Source organism: Pithys albifrons, chromosome 9 (assembly GCF_047495875.1).
Source record: "Pithys albifrons albifrons isolate INPA30051 chromosome 9, PitAlb_v1, whole genome shotgun sequence".
In the NCBI taxonomy this organism is placed as follows: Eukaryota; Metazoa; Chordata; class Aves; order Passeriformes; family Thamnophilidae; genus Pithys; species Pithys albifrons.
The window spans coordinates 21,581,203-21,599,320 of NC_092466.1; the positions used below are offsets into that span (position 1 = coordinate 21,581,203).

The following is an 18,118-nucleotide window of genomic DNA, read 5'->3' on the forward strand; positions in this document are numbered from 1 at the left end:
GCAAACTTTAGGAAAGGTAACAACTTTTCTCCATTACTTATCATGGTCACGTCTGATGTTTTAAGTCCTGAACTTCTGTTGTAGAAAAGTCATTATTTTCTGCAGGCTAAAGAATTCAATGACAGAGAAGGACACAAAGTCCTTCTCCAACAGGACTGGTGAACATATATTATTTCTGTTTGATTCCCTAGCTCCCTGAACTGGAAAAATGGTTGGCTGCTTGCCAGGCAGACCTAATTTGAAACTATGATGATAATCATCAAAATACCTAATACAAACATAAACAACAGGGAAAATGTATCACAATTTGATTTCCCAGTGCCACAGCCATGAACTAAGCAAAATCTTTATCTTGATGATTTTGCAAACATGAAACCCACCAGGCTGGCTCATGCCAGCCTTCTCCCAAACATTTTTTCACATTTTTCATATTATAACATGAAGATCTGGGAGCTATCTACCATGGCATAGGCAGCGCAAAAATCTACCAGCCCATTAAATGTATTTCAAGGAGTTTTCAAAAATAATCTTTGGAGTGCATTTAGAACTGGTTGAAAGAGCTGGACTGACAACCCTGGAGACAGGAAAGGCCTACCTGACAGCACAGGTTGTACTAGGGCAAGCCCTCCCTGTGCACCTTCCAGGTGAGTCCTTCCTAGGTCCATAGGACTCAACCACAAGGTTGCTGCTGGTCAGTTTGGCTGCTCAGCAGGTACTGCAGATACAGACAATTGTTGCACAGGTGTCTTTGCAGGCAGAGGAATGAAAGCAGACATCTTTAGTCAAAGATTTCCTGCAATATTCTACAACTTGGAGAATAATGGATAATGTCACCCTAACTTACTTGCCATACCACTCTGATGATTTTGTGAGAGTTTATACTGATATATATATCAGGCTTGGAGGTATTTAAAAATCAGAGAGCCAAATCTCGTGCCTAATTGGCCATATAACCAGATTGCACCAGTTAGCACACTCCATGGCACCTGAGCCACTCTCTTGCAAGAGCAGCAGCAATGTGTGGGGTTGCACAGCAAGAGAGTTTGACTGCTCCAACCAACAGGACATATAAATCAGGGGAAGAAGTGGCAGTCAGCAGCTTTGTGTGGTTGTTTGGTACACTGAGAGCAGATGCAGACCTCGCTTTATCGCAAAGTGCTTCGCTTTTCCAGACTGAGGATCTTTCAGGCATAACAAACTGCTCTGTGGCTATCTGTAGTTCAGAAAACAAAGGAGGTCCTGATAATGAAGGGAAACACCTTGCAAAGAGGAAAACCAACAGGAAAGCCCTGTTCAGACTTGGAGGCAAATGTTCAACTTTCAGCTGAGTGGTGTCTGATGAGACAACAGCTACCCCAAGGGAAGGAGCTGAGAGAAACCACTGGAAGCTGTTATGGAGCCTGTCACCTCAGCAGGACAGCAGCAAAGAGGAGGGGCAGTCTGGGGTTGCAGCCGAAGCTGCCTGATGTGTGAAGCCTGATCAGGCTCCTGGGCAGACTGTCCTCATGGGTCATGCTCCGTTAGTCCAGACAGTCCTCATGGGTCACACTCCATTAGTCCAGGGCCCGCATGGGAGAGGAAGAGCACACAGTATTGGCTCCCCTGGGTGTCTACCGTGATATTTCAAGTGCTTAGGCACTTTTGGGGACTCTCTTCTCTCTCATCAATCGATTTACCCCACCATGGCCATAACCAAAGAATGATAATACAGCATAATGTGCTGTTCCTGTAACACCCACTGCAGACTGAGCTACTTCTATTTGGTGTGTGGGAAGGAAAAGATGACCAGGAAAATAACTTGCTCATCTTTCAAGGAGAGACTCTCACACCTGTTCAGAGAGGTGTGGCAGCACACATGTATATTTGCATACTACAATTTTACCATCTATTTCTTGACATCTGGAAAAAATACTTCTGCTCCTGGAGCCACATAAACATTGATTTTGATTTATCTTCCTCTCCCCTCACCACAAGTGAGATTAACTGTACTGGATGTGTAGAGAAACATGAGAATATGCCCCAAGCGAATAAACCTAAAGGCTCAAAAGGCAGCCCCAAAAGTCAACTAGAACAATAAAACTGTTTGTAAATCTTATGACTTAGGAGGGACAGATGAATAATTCAGCATTTTGGTATATTCCTTTGCAGTGTGTTTGCTAAAGGTACTTCACAAGCTACCAGCAGCAGCTTTACTCCAGCAGAGGCAGCAGTTGGGCAGCAGCAGACCTTTCACATCATACCTGCCAGGCTACTAAGCCTTTTTTGCTGTTCTGTGGTAAAGGAAGAAACAAAACAAAAAGAAATACAGAACAAATGGGTGAGACACAAACCGCAAGTGCTCTGGTGCTGCATTTCTGACAGGCAAGAAATACGCTGCAGACAGAAGGGCAGCAGCAGCTGGAGAGAATCTGTTTTCAAATACCCTGCCAAAGTGACAGCCCACAGACCCTTCTCCACACAGCAGCCTCGTGAAATAATACAAATCTCATGATGCAGTGACCAATACATTTGCAAAGAGCACTTCTACTTAAATTTCCATTTTTTCATAATATCAGAGAATGAAAACGTTGGACAGGAGATAATTTGAAAAAAGTAAAAATTTGCAAAACTTGACAAGTCACTCTGTTACCATTAGCATGAAGCACATTTTGAAATAATACTGCTGTAGCATTTCAAAGGGATATAGAAAAGGATTGAGTCATTGTTGGTGCTTGCTGAGTCTCATCACATACTACTGAGCCACAGATTCAGTGATCTGTGCACAGATACAGCTTGATGGTTTTGATTCTCCGAAGAGTCCTCTTGGTCAGGGGCCTTTCATCAATGAGTTCCCAGACTGGACATCTGTGGTATCTTTCAACATGTTTGACCCCCCTAAAGTTGATGCTTTCTAAAAGGATGTCCAAATGACTTGCCCAAATCACAGCTGGGAATAAACCAAGAATTCTTAGCACTTCATTCTCTGCTATTTCTAACTCCCTAGCAACTAATCCTTTTATTTAAAGCAAGAAAGCCACCTGAAAAGAATAAACTATTTTACTGACATAAAACGCTTTTGAAAATTCATATTGTTAGTACAAAGATTTCATAACTTTAATATATTAAACACGCCTGTTACATATTCATGATAAACCATGCCATGCAATGCCTGCCCAGGAAATAACCGTGCTTTGGGGTGGCATAGAACGCTTGCCAAGCAAGTCTGCAGCAGGTCACAAACCTCCAGGTATATGCTGTTTGCTAGCAGAACCCACCTTCACTAGATATTTGTACTAAGTGGATCATCTCAGCAAGGGAGACTGAGGTATTTCTCCTCCATGCAGATCCTTCATCAATATCTATGAACTTTGTTCTTTAACCCCAGCCTTCTGCCCTGCATGGCAAGCTACTCCTGTGCATTATGTTCATGTGAGGCTGCCAAGGAAACAAACCCCAGCGTGTGCTGGGTAGAAGGAAGGGCAAGCAATCTGAACCACAGAGCAGATGGGAACCCTCTGCTGACAGGTTCACTGGTCTGAGAAGGCCATCAGGAATACACTGCTGTATTATAAGAATATGCAGAGAAATTCAAGGATGCACATCTCTGATTACCTGAGAGAAAAAAATGCAAGTGAGAACAGTCTCAGCTTCAGCCATCAGCTTGATTGAGGAGAACTGTGTTCAATCACACTTGTTGAATCACAAAGCTCTTTTGACAAGAAGATGTGGTTTAAGAAGTCAATGCTTGAGAATTCTTTCCTATCTCTTTTCCACAGGGGACAGAATACCATACTTCCCATGAAAAAAAAAGAACTTTTTATGTGAAGAGGAGATTTTCTTTTCACTTTTATCTCCGCATAGGAAAGGGAACTGCTGATGGGTAGAAGCAGAAGGAGCAGGGAGGTGTCTGCTACTTCAGTCTCTTGCCTGACCAGAGTCAGGCTGTAGCCTCAGGCACACACCAGCTAACTGAGGCTTTCACGCTTGATCTTGCTGCTGGGACTGCAAGTAAAGGGAAAAACTTGTAGGTTTCTCAGAGAAAGGGTCAAGCAGAGAGATAAAACTGCTGACAACAGAGAAGGAATGCCCTCAGAGTTCCTCCAGAGGAGGGAGCACAGAAGGAGACTTGAAACGAGTAAAAAAAGCAGAAGAGGAAACAAGTATTTGAGAGCATGTTGAGTGCAAAATAAAGGTGTCAAAAAGAATATTTATCCAGACACCAACAGACATGAAGGGAAAAAATTCTTACTTTGGTGCTAGAAATGAACAAGAGGATCCAAAATGACTTTTTTATAAGCACGAATTTTATTCAGTTGCTATTACTGAAATCCAGGAGAAAAACCTCTCAGATTTCATCACAATTTACTGAGTAAGACCAAGCAGACAGAAAAGGGTATAGTGTACTTTCTGTGTTTCTAATTCCATTACCTGTTTCTAAGTCTCAGATAGCTCAAAATCAAAGGGTTTAACATGCAGATTAACAAAGTAGCAAATAAAGCACAAATAGTAATAAGTAATAGTAATAAGTAGGTGCTGTCTGCTACAACAGTCACTTCAGGGGATAAGAGAAGTATCTCCTTAAAAAGCAATCAATAATCCACTGAAGAGAAAGAAAGCCGCATTACCCATCTGCAAGACTAACTAAACTACTGAAGATCTCAGACTGCCAGCATTAAAATGACCTTGAAATTTCTAATTCAGGGTATTTCAGAGAACACAAGAAGAATTATTAAGCAACATCCTGACATGAAGGAATTCATTTCAGCACAAAACATAATTAACCATTCAGGGGAAGGTGAAACATAACTCAGTAACAATTTGCTATATGCCACGAAACCAAACTAGTTTTGAATAGATAAGGTTCATAAAGGTGAAATTAAATATGAATCTTGTCAGCCAGGACAGAAATTCAATAGATAACTAAGATCTGAGAACCATTTAAAACCACCAAGTTAGCAGAAGGAAATCTTAATGCTTATGCTGGCATAAAGCCTAGCTAGGAATGGAAGCACAAGGAACTGTAGGAAACCCTCGGACATAAAAAGAAGGAAAACTAGGAAAATGTACACCTATAAGCAGGTGGGAAATGAAATAAAATTATAATGGAAGTAAAAGCATTAACAGAATGCCTTGGACTCAAAAATGTAGTTTGAGGCACATGAAGAATAAACAGAAATCAAGCAATGATCTTGTTCTTTTACCAAATAGGCAGTGTGGAACTTTTAATAAGAGGGCAGAAAAGATGACACATCTGATTACTATTTCCATTCTGCACTTGAAAAAAAAGAAGGGAAAAGAAAAGTATGATGTCCTGCTGCCTGATGGAGAAATATTTTCCACTTCAACAGTAACTAAGGACTCTGCTAAATGACAACAACTGAGGGCAGATGAAAATCAGGACATTGATATAAACTGTAGTTAAGAGTTTTAGAGCATTTTTATGCTCTAAAGAGAGAGGTTGTGGAGATTGCAGCTTATTGGACCATTAACATTCAACCTCAGTATGTCTTGGAATACAAAGGAAACTCCACAGGACAAGGAAGAAAAACATTAATGTGATGGTTGGGGCATCTGTCTGTCAAGTTGACATAAAAAATATTTATATTTTATATGAGATTTTCTAATAAATACAGAGTGGGACACACAATGTCAGTCAATACAAATGTATGACTGAAATGCCTTGTCAAACTAGTTCAACATGATTCTTGCAAATTACAAGTCTGACTAATACAGATTGAAAAATGGGCATTAGAAGGATATAATTCACAGACCCAATCAAGTTGCTTATCAGGCCATGATCTATATCACACAAAAACATGATGAGAGAAGGCTCTTCGATCTGTCAGAATACAGTATCATGACTACTAATGGTTAAAAGTAATATTCAGACAGGACAAATCACTAATTGTGAAGGTAATTGGTAAACAACAATTTCACATCGGCTCTGTCAGAGCCAGTGTGTGTGTATTATCAAGTTATACAAATTTATCTCTCATGCTCTTTAAAGCCTAAATGCTTCAAATTTAATGAAAAAAATAACAAAAGCATATCCCACCTCAATAAGTCAACAAAAAGCTTTGAGATTTAAAAAGGCTGCCTCAGATAAGGCTTTTTTCTCTTGAAGCAGTTGAGGAATCCAGACACCCTTATTCAGGAGCACATAAGTAAAGCTGCTTCAGATGCTAGCAAAGAGGAAGGGATAACCCACTCTCTAGTCCTATCAGAGGCTGGGCTACAGTGAGGACACCATCTTCAGGATCAAGAAGCCTGTCCTAAAAGGACACTGAAAATACCCCACGAGGGACTGCAAAGGAGCACAACAATGCTGTAATTAGAATGACTATGGTATGAGAAGTGCAGGCCTTGACCCTATTTTCTGCTTTTATTTTTTCAGTTTGCCAAAGGTAAACCACAGCACTATAGATTCCTGGAGTTTCCCAAGCCCACTAAAAATCAAGGCAAATTGGACTGCATCTGCATGGCCTGATACAAGCTACAGTCTTTAGTAATGCACAGTGTACTGGGAGGCTGGTGTAATGCCAGCCACCAAGAGACCTAGATAGGACAAGGAAAGTTTCCCTCCAATGCCAGAGGTAGAGAGATGGAACTATCCATTCAGAGAGAGTTGCTGTGAGAAAGGCTTTGATTGCTGAACATGGGAGTTCTCCAACAAGGTTGTTTAGCTCATATGCAAATCCAGAGCTCAAGGACTAGTGCAGTATGAGTTTGAGTTGACCCAGTTATGGAAAGAGGAACAAATTGCTCAGTTCAAACTTTTGGGACCTCACATTATTTACTATTGGGCAAATTCTGCTGCAAATTCAGAGGTCTAATCTCTCCCACAATAACAGAAAATATAGCTGATTTCACACTGCAGTACCTGAGAAGTAGCATACCACCTTTTCAAGTGAGGGAGAAATACCTCAGGCTACCTTATTTCTGTGGACAGACATATGGGAGCATACATAACAAGACTTTTTCACCATAACAAGACACCTGACAGAAGTTATCCTGCAATAGCTTATTCGTATGTCCATAGCCCAGTTAAAAACTTCTGTCCAAACCTCAGAGAGCTTCTGATCCACAGGTTTTAACTACAAAAAGCAGGCATTGTCCTGCATCTCTAAACTCTTACTTGCCTGTTGTATGTTCCAGTCACTGCAGCTTTTTTGAGGCAGCTTTGTTAGTTCTTAGTAGTCTAGACCTAAATGTTCACAGTACACACATTCTTCAGTTCCTGTTAGCATAACAGGCTGATCGGTTTGAGCCACAACTATCTAAATGCAAGTCTTCTTACCTCGATTGTGCTGTAAGAGGACAATAGTGGGATTGACGATTGTAGTAGAAGGATAGGCAGAGGCAGACTTGCTGATGGAAGTGATAGAGGTGGGATAGTCAGTGCCAGTGCCAGGCTGGGGCACTTCATTCAGCACAGGACTTGGGTCCTGAAAAGAAGAGCAACACATCATTAGCAATATGCAGTAGGCTGATACACTGGGAAAATCTGGAAAAAAAAACCCCAACATTTTAAGCTGAATCAGCAGCATAATCACAGCAAATTTTAGTAAAAAAGGCATAAGCACAAGTGTTACCCTGCTCCTTGTACATACCCTGCTTGTTGTTAATGACATTAGTTTGCTAAGGCGGTACTATAATTATTTGGTGTTGGGTTTCACAACTCCAACCCCAAAAGAGGGCACTAAATTCATCTAGCAGACTCTTTGGAGCAAACACAAGGTGCCAGAAATGAGCAAATCTGGTTGGGGGAGAAGATACAGACATCTTTCCCTTGACACACAAATAATTTTGTTCAAAAGTATTCCTTTTGTAGCAAGTCAGACATGCAAAACTCATGCAATTCTGGAGTCAAACAATATTACTGCAGCTAGTTTGGTAAGGAAAGTCTGAGAAATTAAGTTAGCACCGTGTCACTCAGGAGATGGTTTGATACCTACCTGATTGAAATAATGACATAAAAAAGCCCCAAAACTGAGAGAAGGTAAAAAGTAGAACTCTAGCAAGGGAGATACTCAACATGGCTTTGCCACTGGAGCACAGATAGCAATCTGTTCTTGCTGTCCTAAAGTATCCAGCTCCATTATTTGCTTATTTCAAACCCACCTCTGGTATCACCACAGCTCTGGTTGTTCTGTAGAAATACAGGCTATGTCAGCAGGGAGACTTTGAAAGCTAGCTCATTTTGGGAAAACATCAGTCCAGTGATACCTGGCTTTGGGTGGTGGTTAAGAGGTAAAGATAAAGAAGGGATGACAACTAAGACTATGTGTGTGCCAGTTTAGACTGAGATTTTTCAAAGCTTCTTAAGGAATTTGGACACACAATTACTGTTAATGGGGAATGAGCATCCAAACAAAGAGAGTAGGGAACAGTGGACTGAATTCCTGCACTCCTGCTGCTCTGCTGCCAGGCCGAAATGCTGCAAGCCACTGATCTGTAAAATCAGCTGAGCTTTCAAGAGTACTTTCATCACCGTTAAAAAAACCCTGAATATGCACAGAATATTGCTCCAGAAAAATCCCTACTTCTGGCTTTTCTGGCCAAGTGAAACTGCAACTCAATGCCCTTCATACCCCACACCACCAGAGGAAAGGACTTACAGCATCAGGCAGGGGTCTGAACAGGGGCCAGAGTGAGGCCTGGCACCAGAGCTCAGAGATAAACCCTAGTGAGAATTTGCTATACTCCGAACAAGCACCTACAGTCTCTACAACCCAGAGGGAAAATGGGCAAAACCAATCTTGTCTGTTGGATGAAGGTGATCTTGGTCCAAGCAGCATCTGGTCAGGCCACAGACATTTCATGGGGACGGAAAAGAATCAATGGTCTTCAGAAATACATGTCCCCTAGTGAGAGACCCAGCCTTGTTTTGCCGACTGTGATAATATTCCAAACAATGCAATTAGGGAAAAGTAGCAAGCATGAGAATTGGGTTCGAGTTTCACTTTGATAACTAAAATACAAATAAGAATCCCTCAAAGAAGGAGGATGCTGGATCAGGACAGGCTCAGGAGTCTCAGAGAAATCACCAAAGTGGGTGAACAAAGATCATTTAAATATTTGTGGAAAACAGCTCTGTGATTACATGCCTGAACTGAGCATGTCCAAAAATGTTTCAAAACTCTCATCTCAAGAAAGTGAGGTACAACAAAATTTCCACTCCTCCTCTATGATTTGGATGTCTCCTGATTTTTTTCTGAAGCCTGCAGATAAGTTCTATTTAAAGAACAAACAAACAAGCAAAAACCAATCAAAAATGAAACACCAAACCCAAACTTTGATTGCTCTCTGCAATAAAACCCCCACCAATTTTAACAAAAGCAGAAAGGCTAATGCTGAGAACTTTTGAAAATATAATCTTCAGTTGGTTTTTTATTTTCCCTGCTACATATGCCTGTTTGTTAGATCTTTATATTCAAGAGGGCAGAACAAACACATTCATGAGAGATGGGGGCTTCTGCTGAACTTACTTGTCCTTACAAGCAAGCATACAAAAAAAAAAAAAAAGGTTGTTTTAAGACTTCCAGAGCAAGAAAGGTTGGGTACTTTTTGCCTCCCCTGCCGCTTTAACTGAGAGCTACTTTTCCTCCTTGTCCCCAAGGACTTTTTGAAACAGGTGGCATGCTTAAAAAGGAACAAAACCTAACCCAAGAAGAACACAGTAAATTCCAAGTTCAAACTGTTGTGGACTGAATTCTTCAAAATTTTCAAAGACAAGCAATTCCAAAATGAACAGACACTCTCTGCCTAATCTATCCCACAGCACCTACACGCTTGGAAGACTCTCAGCTTAGTAACTGATCTTATAACTTGTAGGTCATTGGATACTGGCAGCAATCTTACACTGATTTCATCAGGGATTTGTGTACAGACCATATGGTCTTGTGGCTTCAAATGGAACAGAAAGTCAGCCCTAACCTTTAACTGGTCTGCTGTTGCTGCTTTAAATGTTATTCAAACATAATTAACGATGCTATTAAAAGAGCCTGAAGAGATCAGTTAGTTGCAACTATTCAGTTTATACAGAATCCATTCTTCTGAGCAAGACCTGTGAAGACTCTCACAGTGTGCATCACTTAGCAGAACGGGCTGCGGGGGTCAAATGTTGGGAGAAGTCAATAGGAAGTTCAAAGCTGTACAAGGCAGGCAAAACGCATGCACTAGCACAGGATGCAACCAAGGTTTCAGTTGTCATGCTGCTGGCAGAGAGTGAGTCACCACTCCTCTCTCAAGTTTAGTATTGCAAGGAGAAAGTAATTTTAATCTGGGAATACAAATTTAGGAAAAGGGCAAGGAGGGTACTTGGCAAGCTTACTGTATGTGAGATGACTCCAGTGATTTCAGGCTTCAAGCCCCTGTGCAAAGCCCCTGTGACTGGAGGGGCAAGTGAAGGTGGTGATGAGAAGAATGGCAGTTTCGGGTAAACAGAGGGTAATGTGCCAGAAGTGGAAGGTGCTTGGTTATGGTGGGAGCCCCTCTGGAGATGTGGGGGAATGAAATCATCTAGAGTTGGAAAAGTCAAGGGTGAGCCAGGAGAAACAATCTCAGGGAATACGGAGCCTTGACCAAAAGGAACCAGAGGCGGTGGTGGAGTGCTGGAGCTGCCTTCTTGTTGTCTGTCTGGATTAACCTGGAGGAGGGGGACTACTATAACTCCAGGCTGAGCTGTGGTGGTGGCAGTGGCATCCTGTAGGAAACAAGGTGTTGTTATGCAATGGGGGAAGATTGGTACTTTAGCATAATGCAGCCATATAGTGTCATGCAAGGAATGTACTCAAAATGATATAAAGTCCCACGAGATATTCTTTCCTTAGAGACATACTTACTCAGGCTCACAGCCCTGGCCTCTATGAGCACATGTTTTTCCACAAAAATCTTCATTCCCCTCACCACCCTCCTTTTCTAGCTCTGTGCAGAAAACCACAGAACAGCTCTGCATTCAGCATCACTTAAGAAGCACTAGCCATCATGTTAAAGAGTTTGCTTCTTTTACACCTCTCTAAAATAGGAAGATCTTCACCAGCCCAACCCAACTCCCTACAAACAACACACACACACAAACACACAGATCAGCATTGAGGGGGCACACATGGGGTGTTAAATATTATTGAGTAGAAGATCACAAGACTCAGGTGGCACAAGAAGTGCTCAGAAATTAGGTAGGAGGGGAATAAAGCATTAAGGGAACATTGTAATGAATTAAAGAACTGTTCGCATGGCTGAAAGAAAACAAGGTTAAGGAGAAAACATGTACCATGCTATGTCCCATTGCCTTGTATGGTGGCTGTCGTTGCTGAGTAAGGTAAGGCTCTTTTCTCATCCTCTCCTCTGTGGCAGTTGTGCTCTGGGGCTCTAGCACTCTGTCCCTCACAGCCTGTGGAGCTGGCGACTGAGTCCGGGAGGGTTGGCCCGCACCATAACTAACTGCGTCTTTGCTGAGGACAATGTAAAAGTACGGCCTGGGAGGAATAGGAGGAGGAGGAGCAGCAGGAAGAGACTTTTCAGTGTCTGTTACAGAGGAAACAATGTTGGTGGCTGGTGCCTGAGTGAGCTCAGCACCCAAACTGGTGCTGGCTGCTGGGTCATGTGTGGTGCCAGAGGAATTCTGAGATGCAGCTGAGCAAGTGCTGTTAGATAAACAAGCCACATATAGTTTGGTGACCTTTTTATCCGCCTTCGTCTCATGACTGGAATTCATTCCAGCCTTACTACTGGGATCTGCCCTGTCAGGGTTGTGTTGTATGGATGATGCTCCCAGTGAGGAGCGACTGTCCAAGAGTGGCTGCCCAGCATGCACCTCTTCTTTGGGGCCTGAAGAGGGAGAATGCCCTGCTGGCAAGCCTTGCTTCCCACTGGGGACAGCCCCATAGGGGGTAGGTGATGACAAATAACACCGTGCACTGGTGTTTGGTGATGCACGCTGTGTATAAGGCTTGGGTGCATTCAGGTACACACAGTCCATGATGGGCACTGGCAACAGGTTGGTCGCTTTAGTGTCAGTGCGAGGACGCCATGCAAAGCTTTCCTCTTTGGGAAGAGGAGGGCGGGGAGGAGCAAGGGCCTGCCCAGGAAGAGTCAAGGAGGCAGAGAAGGACAAAGGAAGCAGCATCAAATGAAAGGAAAAAGGAAAAAAAAATAAATTCTAAGAATGAATTTGTTCATTAGACTTGGGTTAAGCAGGTTTTAATACAGCAAGAATAAAAAGCAAATACAGTAATCTAGAAGGCCAGTTCAGAACTCACTCACATAGATCATCTCACACATTCTCTCTTTGTTAGCACAGCTCAGTGCAACACACAAACCTCACCCAGCTTTCAAGTCTCTGCCTGCATGTTTCTCCCTCTGGGTTAAATAAATCTCAATACTGTATTACTGAGAGAAACCTGAACAGCAACACCCACCGTGCCCCTGGGAAAGCCTGAGTCAAGATTTAACATTGTGGCTAACTAAACTCAGTCTCACGCTTGTATAACTATATACTTCCCATCACTGGAGACATCTGACTCACAAAACCAAACTCAGAGCTCTGGGCCATCTCTACATGTTCACTGCACTGTTGAGAAATGAACATTGGGAAGTTTCTTAGGTGCTAATGAAAGCAGACATCATGTGAATACTGTAGCCTACCACAGCCAGCTAAATAAAAGTCAGCATTTCTTTCTTCTAAAGTCTAGCTCTTCAATCCTCCTCAGGATTTTTCCATCCTGAAAATGCTTTCAGGAAGACCAGAACAATTAAAGTTTTTTGAGGAACTGAGCTCATCAGAATTTGCCTCCAGAATCAGGTTCACTAACAGAGAAATCCTGCTGCTAGGAAATAAGAAAAGCTTTTCTGGTTTTGGTGCTTAGCAATGTATAGCTTGCAGACTCCAAATTGCCTGCTGACTGCAACTCCAATAACAGTGAAATTTTTTCCTGAGAAAAAAACATGAGAATGGAGATGCCTTAACAGCTTGCAACATTCAAATCTGAAAAAAGATGTCCCTTAAAATTCATCCATGTATTACAACTTGTCGCCAGAACCTATCCGTGTTCTGATTACACGGATATAGACGTAGAAAAGTTTCATAAAACTACAGCTGCCCCTTTGACCCTCTCCACCTCCCCTCATGCATAAAGGAGTGGAGAAGTGGGTTGGTAAGTGCTCTTCTGAAGGGTTCCTGCCTCTGAACAGTCTCATTCTTTTCAGAATTTCTTCCATTTCAGCTTAGCTTCAACAGCAGTTCTTGTGACTACCCTGTGCATCAGTGCTCCCTCTGTTCATCAGTAAGATCAAGAAAGGACTACAGCAGAGCTCTCAGCATTGAGCAGAAGCGGGCCTCTCTTTAGGGTGCTGCTCCTTCCCACACCTTCATTCAAGCTGTGCCTTCTTCCACTTTCACTTACAGTTTCAGGAAAGGTGCTTGGTCTGTAGCATTGCTATAGGACCCTGATGATGGGAGCAGTCCCAGTGACAGGGGACAAGGCGTTAAGGGGACTCTGTTTCACACAAGAATGCAGTCTCTAACAAAGGGTTTACTTACTGGCTTTCAGACTGCTTCTGTGCAGAGTGAGCACCCAAAAGAAAAAGATGAAACTACGCTTAACAGACTGACTTCAACAATTTACTTTCAGATGCAAATAACCTTTCCTTTATTGGCTTGTATCAGTTACACTGTTAAAACTGCAAACATTTGACCAGTATATTATTTTTAATGTAGGGTGCAACTCTGATTTCAGCCTGCAGCAGCCTCTGGAAATAAACCAACATAAAATACAAAAAAGTTACAGATGAATACTTCACCTTTTTTCTTGCAAACAAATAGCACTTTCCTCCTCCTTCATCCACCAAGGAAACACTGTGGTGTGCCTGAATACACGAGCTCCACAACACTTTGCTGACACAAGGGTTGCCCCCATTTTAAAGGTAGAAAAAGCTGAGACATAACAACTTACCCATCCGCAGCCAAGTTCAGAGTTCAACCCAGGACGCCTGACCATGAATCCAGTGCTTGAACCCAGATGATCACCCTCAGGGTCACAGAAGAAAGGCTTACCTGTGGCTTGCTATCTGAAGAAAGGTTCGGACGCACACTCCTATAACCCTTGGCAGCCAGAGAAGATGGCTGGGTATCCCCATTGGCATCAGTGGTAGATGATGACCTCCAATCATCTATGAGGGAAAAGAAAACTCCGATCACAGAGGATTCCCTCCAGCTACAGGATGAGCAAAAGGAGGGGACTTTTATTCCTTTCTTTTTTTCAAGACATCAAAAATAATTCTAATAAAACAACAGAAGTAACAACATAAGCAGCCAATGTTTATACCTGTTTCTGAGTTTTCTGGCTCCAGACCTAAGCATTTACCAGAAAGGAGGGACAGAGGAGGTGGGGGTGGAGGACAAGCACAGAGGAAAAGGGCAAAAATAAATCATTACATTTACAGAAAACATGCACCAATTGAAGTTAAGAGTCAAGCTACTTCATTTTACATATAAAATGCTTTCTGACAGGGCTGCCTAATTACCATAGAGACCAGCCCTAAACATGATGCCCTGCTTGTTTCTGACCTTTGTAAACACAAGGCAATTCATTCAGAGTACTGAAGAAACAATTGTTCATTGACATTCTTATTTCAGAGGCAAAAAGGCAGCCCAGCTTGCTGCTTTCTAAAGCTGCAGTTTGACATACAGACACCACAAATTACTGGAAATGCAGGGACCCTGCATTCACCCATGATACAGATTATGAAGACATATCTATCCTTACCAACATCACTATAGATGATTAACTGAGATAAAGGACTGCCAACAAATAGATCAGGTTTGCAGGCTAAGTGCATGACAGAAATTATAAGATAGATGTCACTTTACAATCCAGTTCCTGCAGCTACATGAGGTGGTCTCATCACAAATTTACCCACCTCCCACTGGGCTCCTCCTCACATTTTGCTGTTAAAAGTTATATGCAAAAAGCTCTTCCAGCTCCAAAGTACATTTCATAAAGCGACTGAGAGAGTAAGCAAAGGAAGTATTAATGAGCTGATTTCCATAGTAATGGACTCATTGCCTTTCAAACTGTTGGAAATTTATGAAGCCATCAACAGAAAGGAGAGAGGCAACAGTGGGGGGTAAGACTGAAGAAACAGAGAATGGCAAGCATAAAAAGAGGGGAGGTCATGGGTGGGGCTAAATGGGAGGAGAAGACAGAGCATAAAGCGGCACATTGGGGCTGGAATTAACGGAATTGCCCTTTCCCCAACAATACAGTCAGAAACGATGTATGCTTTTCTTTCAAGAGCAGGTTTTACCCCCTCCCCCCTTCACGGCATCTTGTCCTTGGGAGTTCATCCTCTCTGCCAGACCCACGACACTGGCCAGGTTTATTATGCTTTGCCTGTCTCCTACAATTAAGTAATTACACGTCTGCTATTGAAAGATGGCAGAGCTCCATGGCAACACTGTCTGTCTGGGATGCTATCCCTGCTCCCTGACAACCCCTCTGAACACTGTGGGGGCAGTGGCACCACTCAGCTTCTTTCTGTCCCACCTCATGCCTGGGATAAATGGGGGTGACATGGGCCAGTCAGGGCAAGGGGGAAATAAAAAAATTAAAAATAAAAAAAAGAACTGAGATACACTGGTGGCCATGACAAACTTAAGCCAATGACTGAGGGATCATGAAACCTCACTAGGAGAAAACACAAGTCAGTCTCTCTGTACTGGTCTGGGTCTTGCAAGAGGTTTCCAACTATGCTGCAGAATTCTGGGCTTTAAACTGCAGCGAAAAAAGTCACCCCAAGACCCTGGACTGACCTGTCTTAAGGTTACTGTGAGTAACATATTCTGATTAACCTTCCACCCACTTACTTTCAGGTTGCTCAAAATCCTGAGGACATGGCGAAGTGATGTTCCGATTCCCTTCATGGGCTGGAGTTGCCCGGAGGGTTACAGCTCCTTTTCCACTGCAGACTTTAGTGGGATCCATTTCTACAGGAAATTCACATGCACAGGGGAGACATATAGAAAGGGATGATACAAAGCTATTAGAAGCCATCAGAGCTCTTGAGTAATTTTAGCATGGCTGCCTCCAGGTGGATCAATCTAGTAATGTTTGTGCAGATGAAGATTAGTTCTGTATTTAAAGCATTGAGAAATCAGAGCAGTTTCATACTTGTGTAATTGATGAATGTAGCAGTAAGTTCTGAGTTGGTGCAACAGAGCTAAGAAAGGAGGGGAAAAGGATGAATGTTTGAACCAAATGTCACAGGTCCATGGGCTTTATTTGTTCTGCTTTGTATGGAGATACTGTGCTAGCAAGGACAGTCTACCATTACACCTGTGGCTCTTCCACAGGGATGTCCCAGTGGTATAATGCAATATGATTTGTGTGTTGAAGCTTAAAACTGCCTTTTGTGGAGGACTGAAAGAGAAAAATAAAAGACTTATGACCACTGAAAGACAGAATCTTTTGGTTGTGCTGAATATGATCTAAAGGCACGGCTCTGCAAGCTGCCTCCTTGCCATCTCCCCTTATTTCATGGCAGTGTTTGTCCTTCTCACACACGAACTCAAATCCCAAAATCTAGAAGGAGATTCAACATATAGCTGTTCAGAGCAAACTGCAAGTCAGATACCAGATCATGCCAGCGTCCTTGCTGAGGCACAGTTCAGCACAGCTTCTGTACAGGCTTACCTTTGCGCATTTCTGTCCATGGATTTGGGTTTTCTACTCCTATCATCCTATTAAGTAATAACAAACCAGTACTTCAAGGCTATCTTTCTTCCCCTACTTAAAATCTTTCTGGGGAATTGTTTCCTTTCAGATACCTATATAAACAATAAGCCTAAATAATCTCTCACTTCTCTAAGCTACTTCCACAGAAAAACACATCACCTTCCCTTCTCAAGCATTGTTAGTGACCATGCAGTTGCCATAGGACTTCACTTTGACCTACCTACCTAGACCCCTACCCTGACACTGCACAGGAAATGTGAAGAGTTACTGAGCACACACTGCATTACACAAGTGACAACACAATAATTTTTATTCTTATGAGGGGAGGATCATGCTACCTCTGCATGGGGAGGGATGCAGCTCCTCTCCAGATCCATATTTAGGACTGCAAAAAGGACAAAGTAAGAAACCAGAGGATATTTTCCTACAGTTCAGCCCCTAGTTAATTTAGGCAGCACTGAGGCAGCCTCTGTGAGGGAAAAGACTATCCACACAGACATATCAAAAGCTGCTTAAACCTTAAGTGTGACACATTTGCACTCACACCACACAACTGATCACAACTTAGTATTATCCACATGCCTGGTGAAATAGAAGCTGACTTCTCTGATTTATTTTCACATGATTCAGATAGGCTTGGGATTCCTTTTGCCCAAGAGTGCAGTTCTGACTATCACTACTTTCCACACCACACAACATGCAGCCCAGACCTCTACGGACTCACTTTCCAACCACAGGACAAAGGTTTAAGCTCCAAGACTCCAGTTTTAAGAGTTCTGGAACTCTAAGGTATGGATGCACTGTTGGGAGTCACCGGTCCCAATTTAGACATCCACCAAGAGTGCAGAGTAGTTGTTCTCCTACAACCCTATGCCAATATTTCCTTCAAAGGCACTGGAGGAATTGAAACACTTAAGAGTTCAACATGTTATATATGCCTAAATATCATCTTCATCATATTGGAGGAGAATCAAGTTTGGGAATCAATGCATTTTTTTATTTTTCATATAATATATTAAACCTGTATACCAAACCAAAAGAATGAGTCAGAAAAAAATGCTCAAAAAAAAAGTTTTGAAAATGTTTGAAAATGAAATCTTGCCATATTATTTCATCTAGGGAGATGAAGACAAATACTTAAAACGTTGAATTCCCTCACAATTTAGATGAAATGACAGGAAACAAAAATCTGAATATCTCAGCATAGAAATGCAGCAAAACAGGACATTAGCACTGTACTAGTCCAACAAAGCACATGTGTGACAGATTAGGAAAGACAAGCAGTATCAGCTAGACTAGTCTGATTGTCCAAATCCAGGAAAGTACAAGAACAGTCTTGTACTTTTAGTGGGCAAGCATGTGCTTGGGGAAGGGGAGACAGACAGCCTAACATCCTTATCTATTCA

At 42.4% G+C, this 18,118-nt stretch overlaps 1 protein-coding gene across 11 annotated transcripts in view; it reads right to left on the reverse strand.

Moving 5' to 3' along the window:
* SORBS1 (sorbin and SH3 domain containing 1) overlaps positions 1-18,118 on the reverse strand; it is a 77,844-nt gene that overhangs the window by 47,564 nt on the left and 12,162 nt on the right. For 10 of the 11 annotated variants that reach the window (XM_071564118.1, XM_071564115.1, XM_071564113.1 and 7 more), the window contains 5 exons: positions 15,845-15,964; positions 14,304-14,330; positions 14,033-14,148; positions 7,277-7,424; positions 2,241-2,270 (listed from right to left, as the gene is read on the reverse strand). In XM_071564118.1, the coding sequence (XP_071420219.1) occupies positions 2,241-2,270; positions 7,277-7,424; positions 14,033-14,148; positions 14,304-14,330; positions 15,845-15,964 (441 nt within the window). Of the gene's footprint in view, positions 1-2,240; positions 2,271-7,276; positions 7,425-10,312; positions 10,685-14,032; positions 14,149-14,303; positions 14,331-15,844; positions 15,965-18,118 lie in introns of all 11 variants that reach the window. The other variant, XM_071564108.1, reaches the window with a different exon arrangement.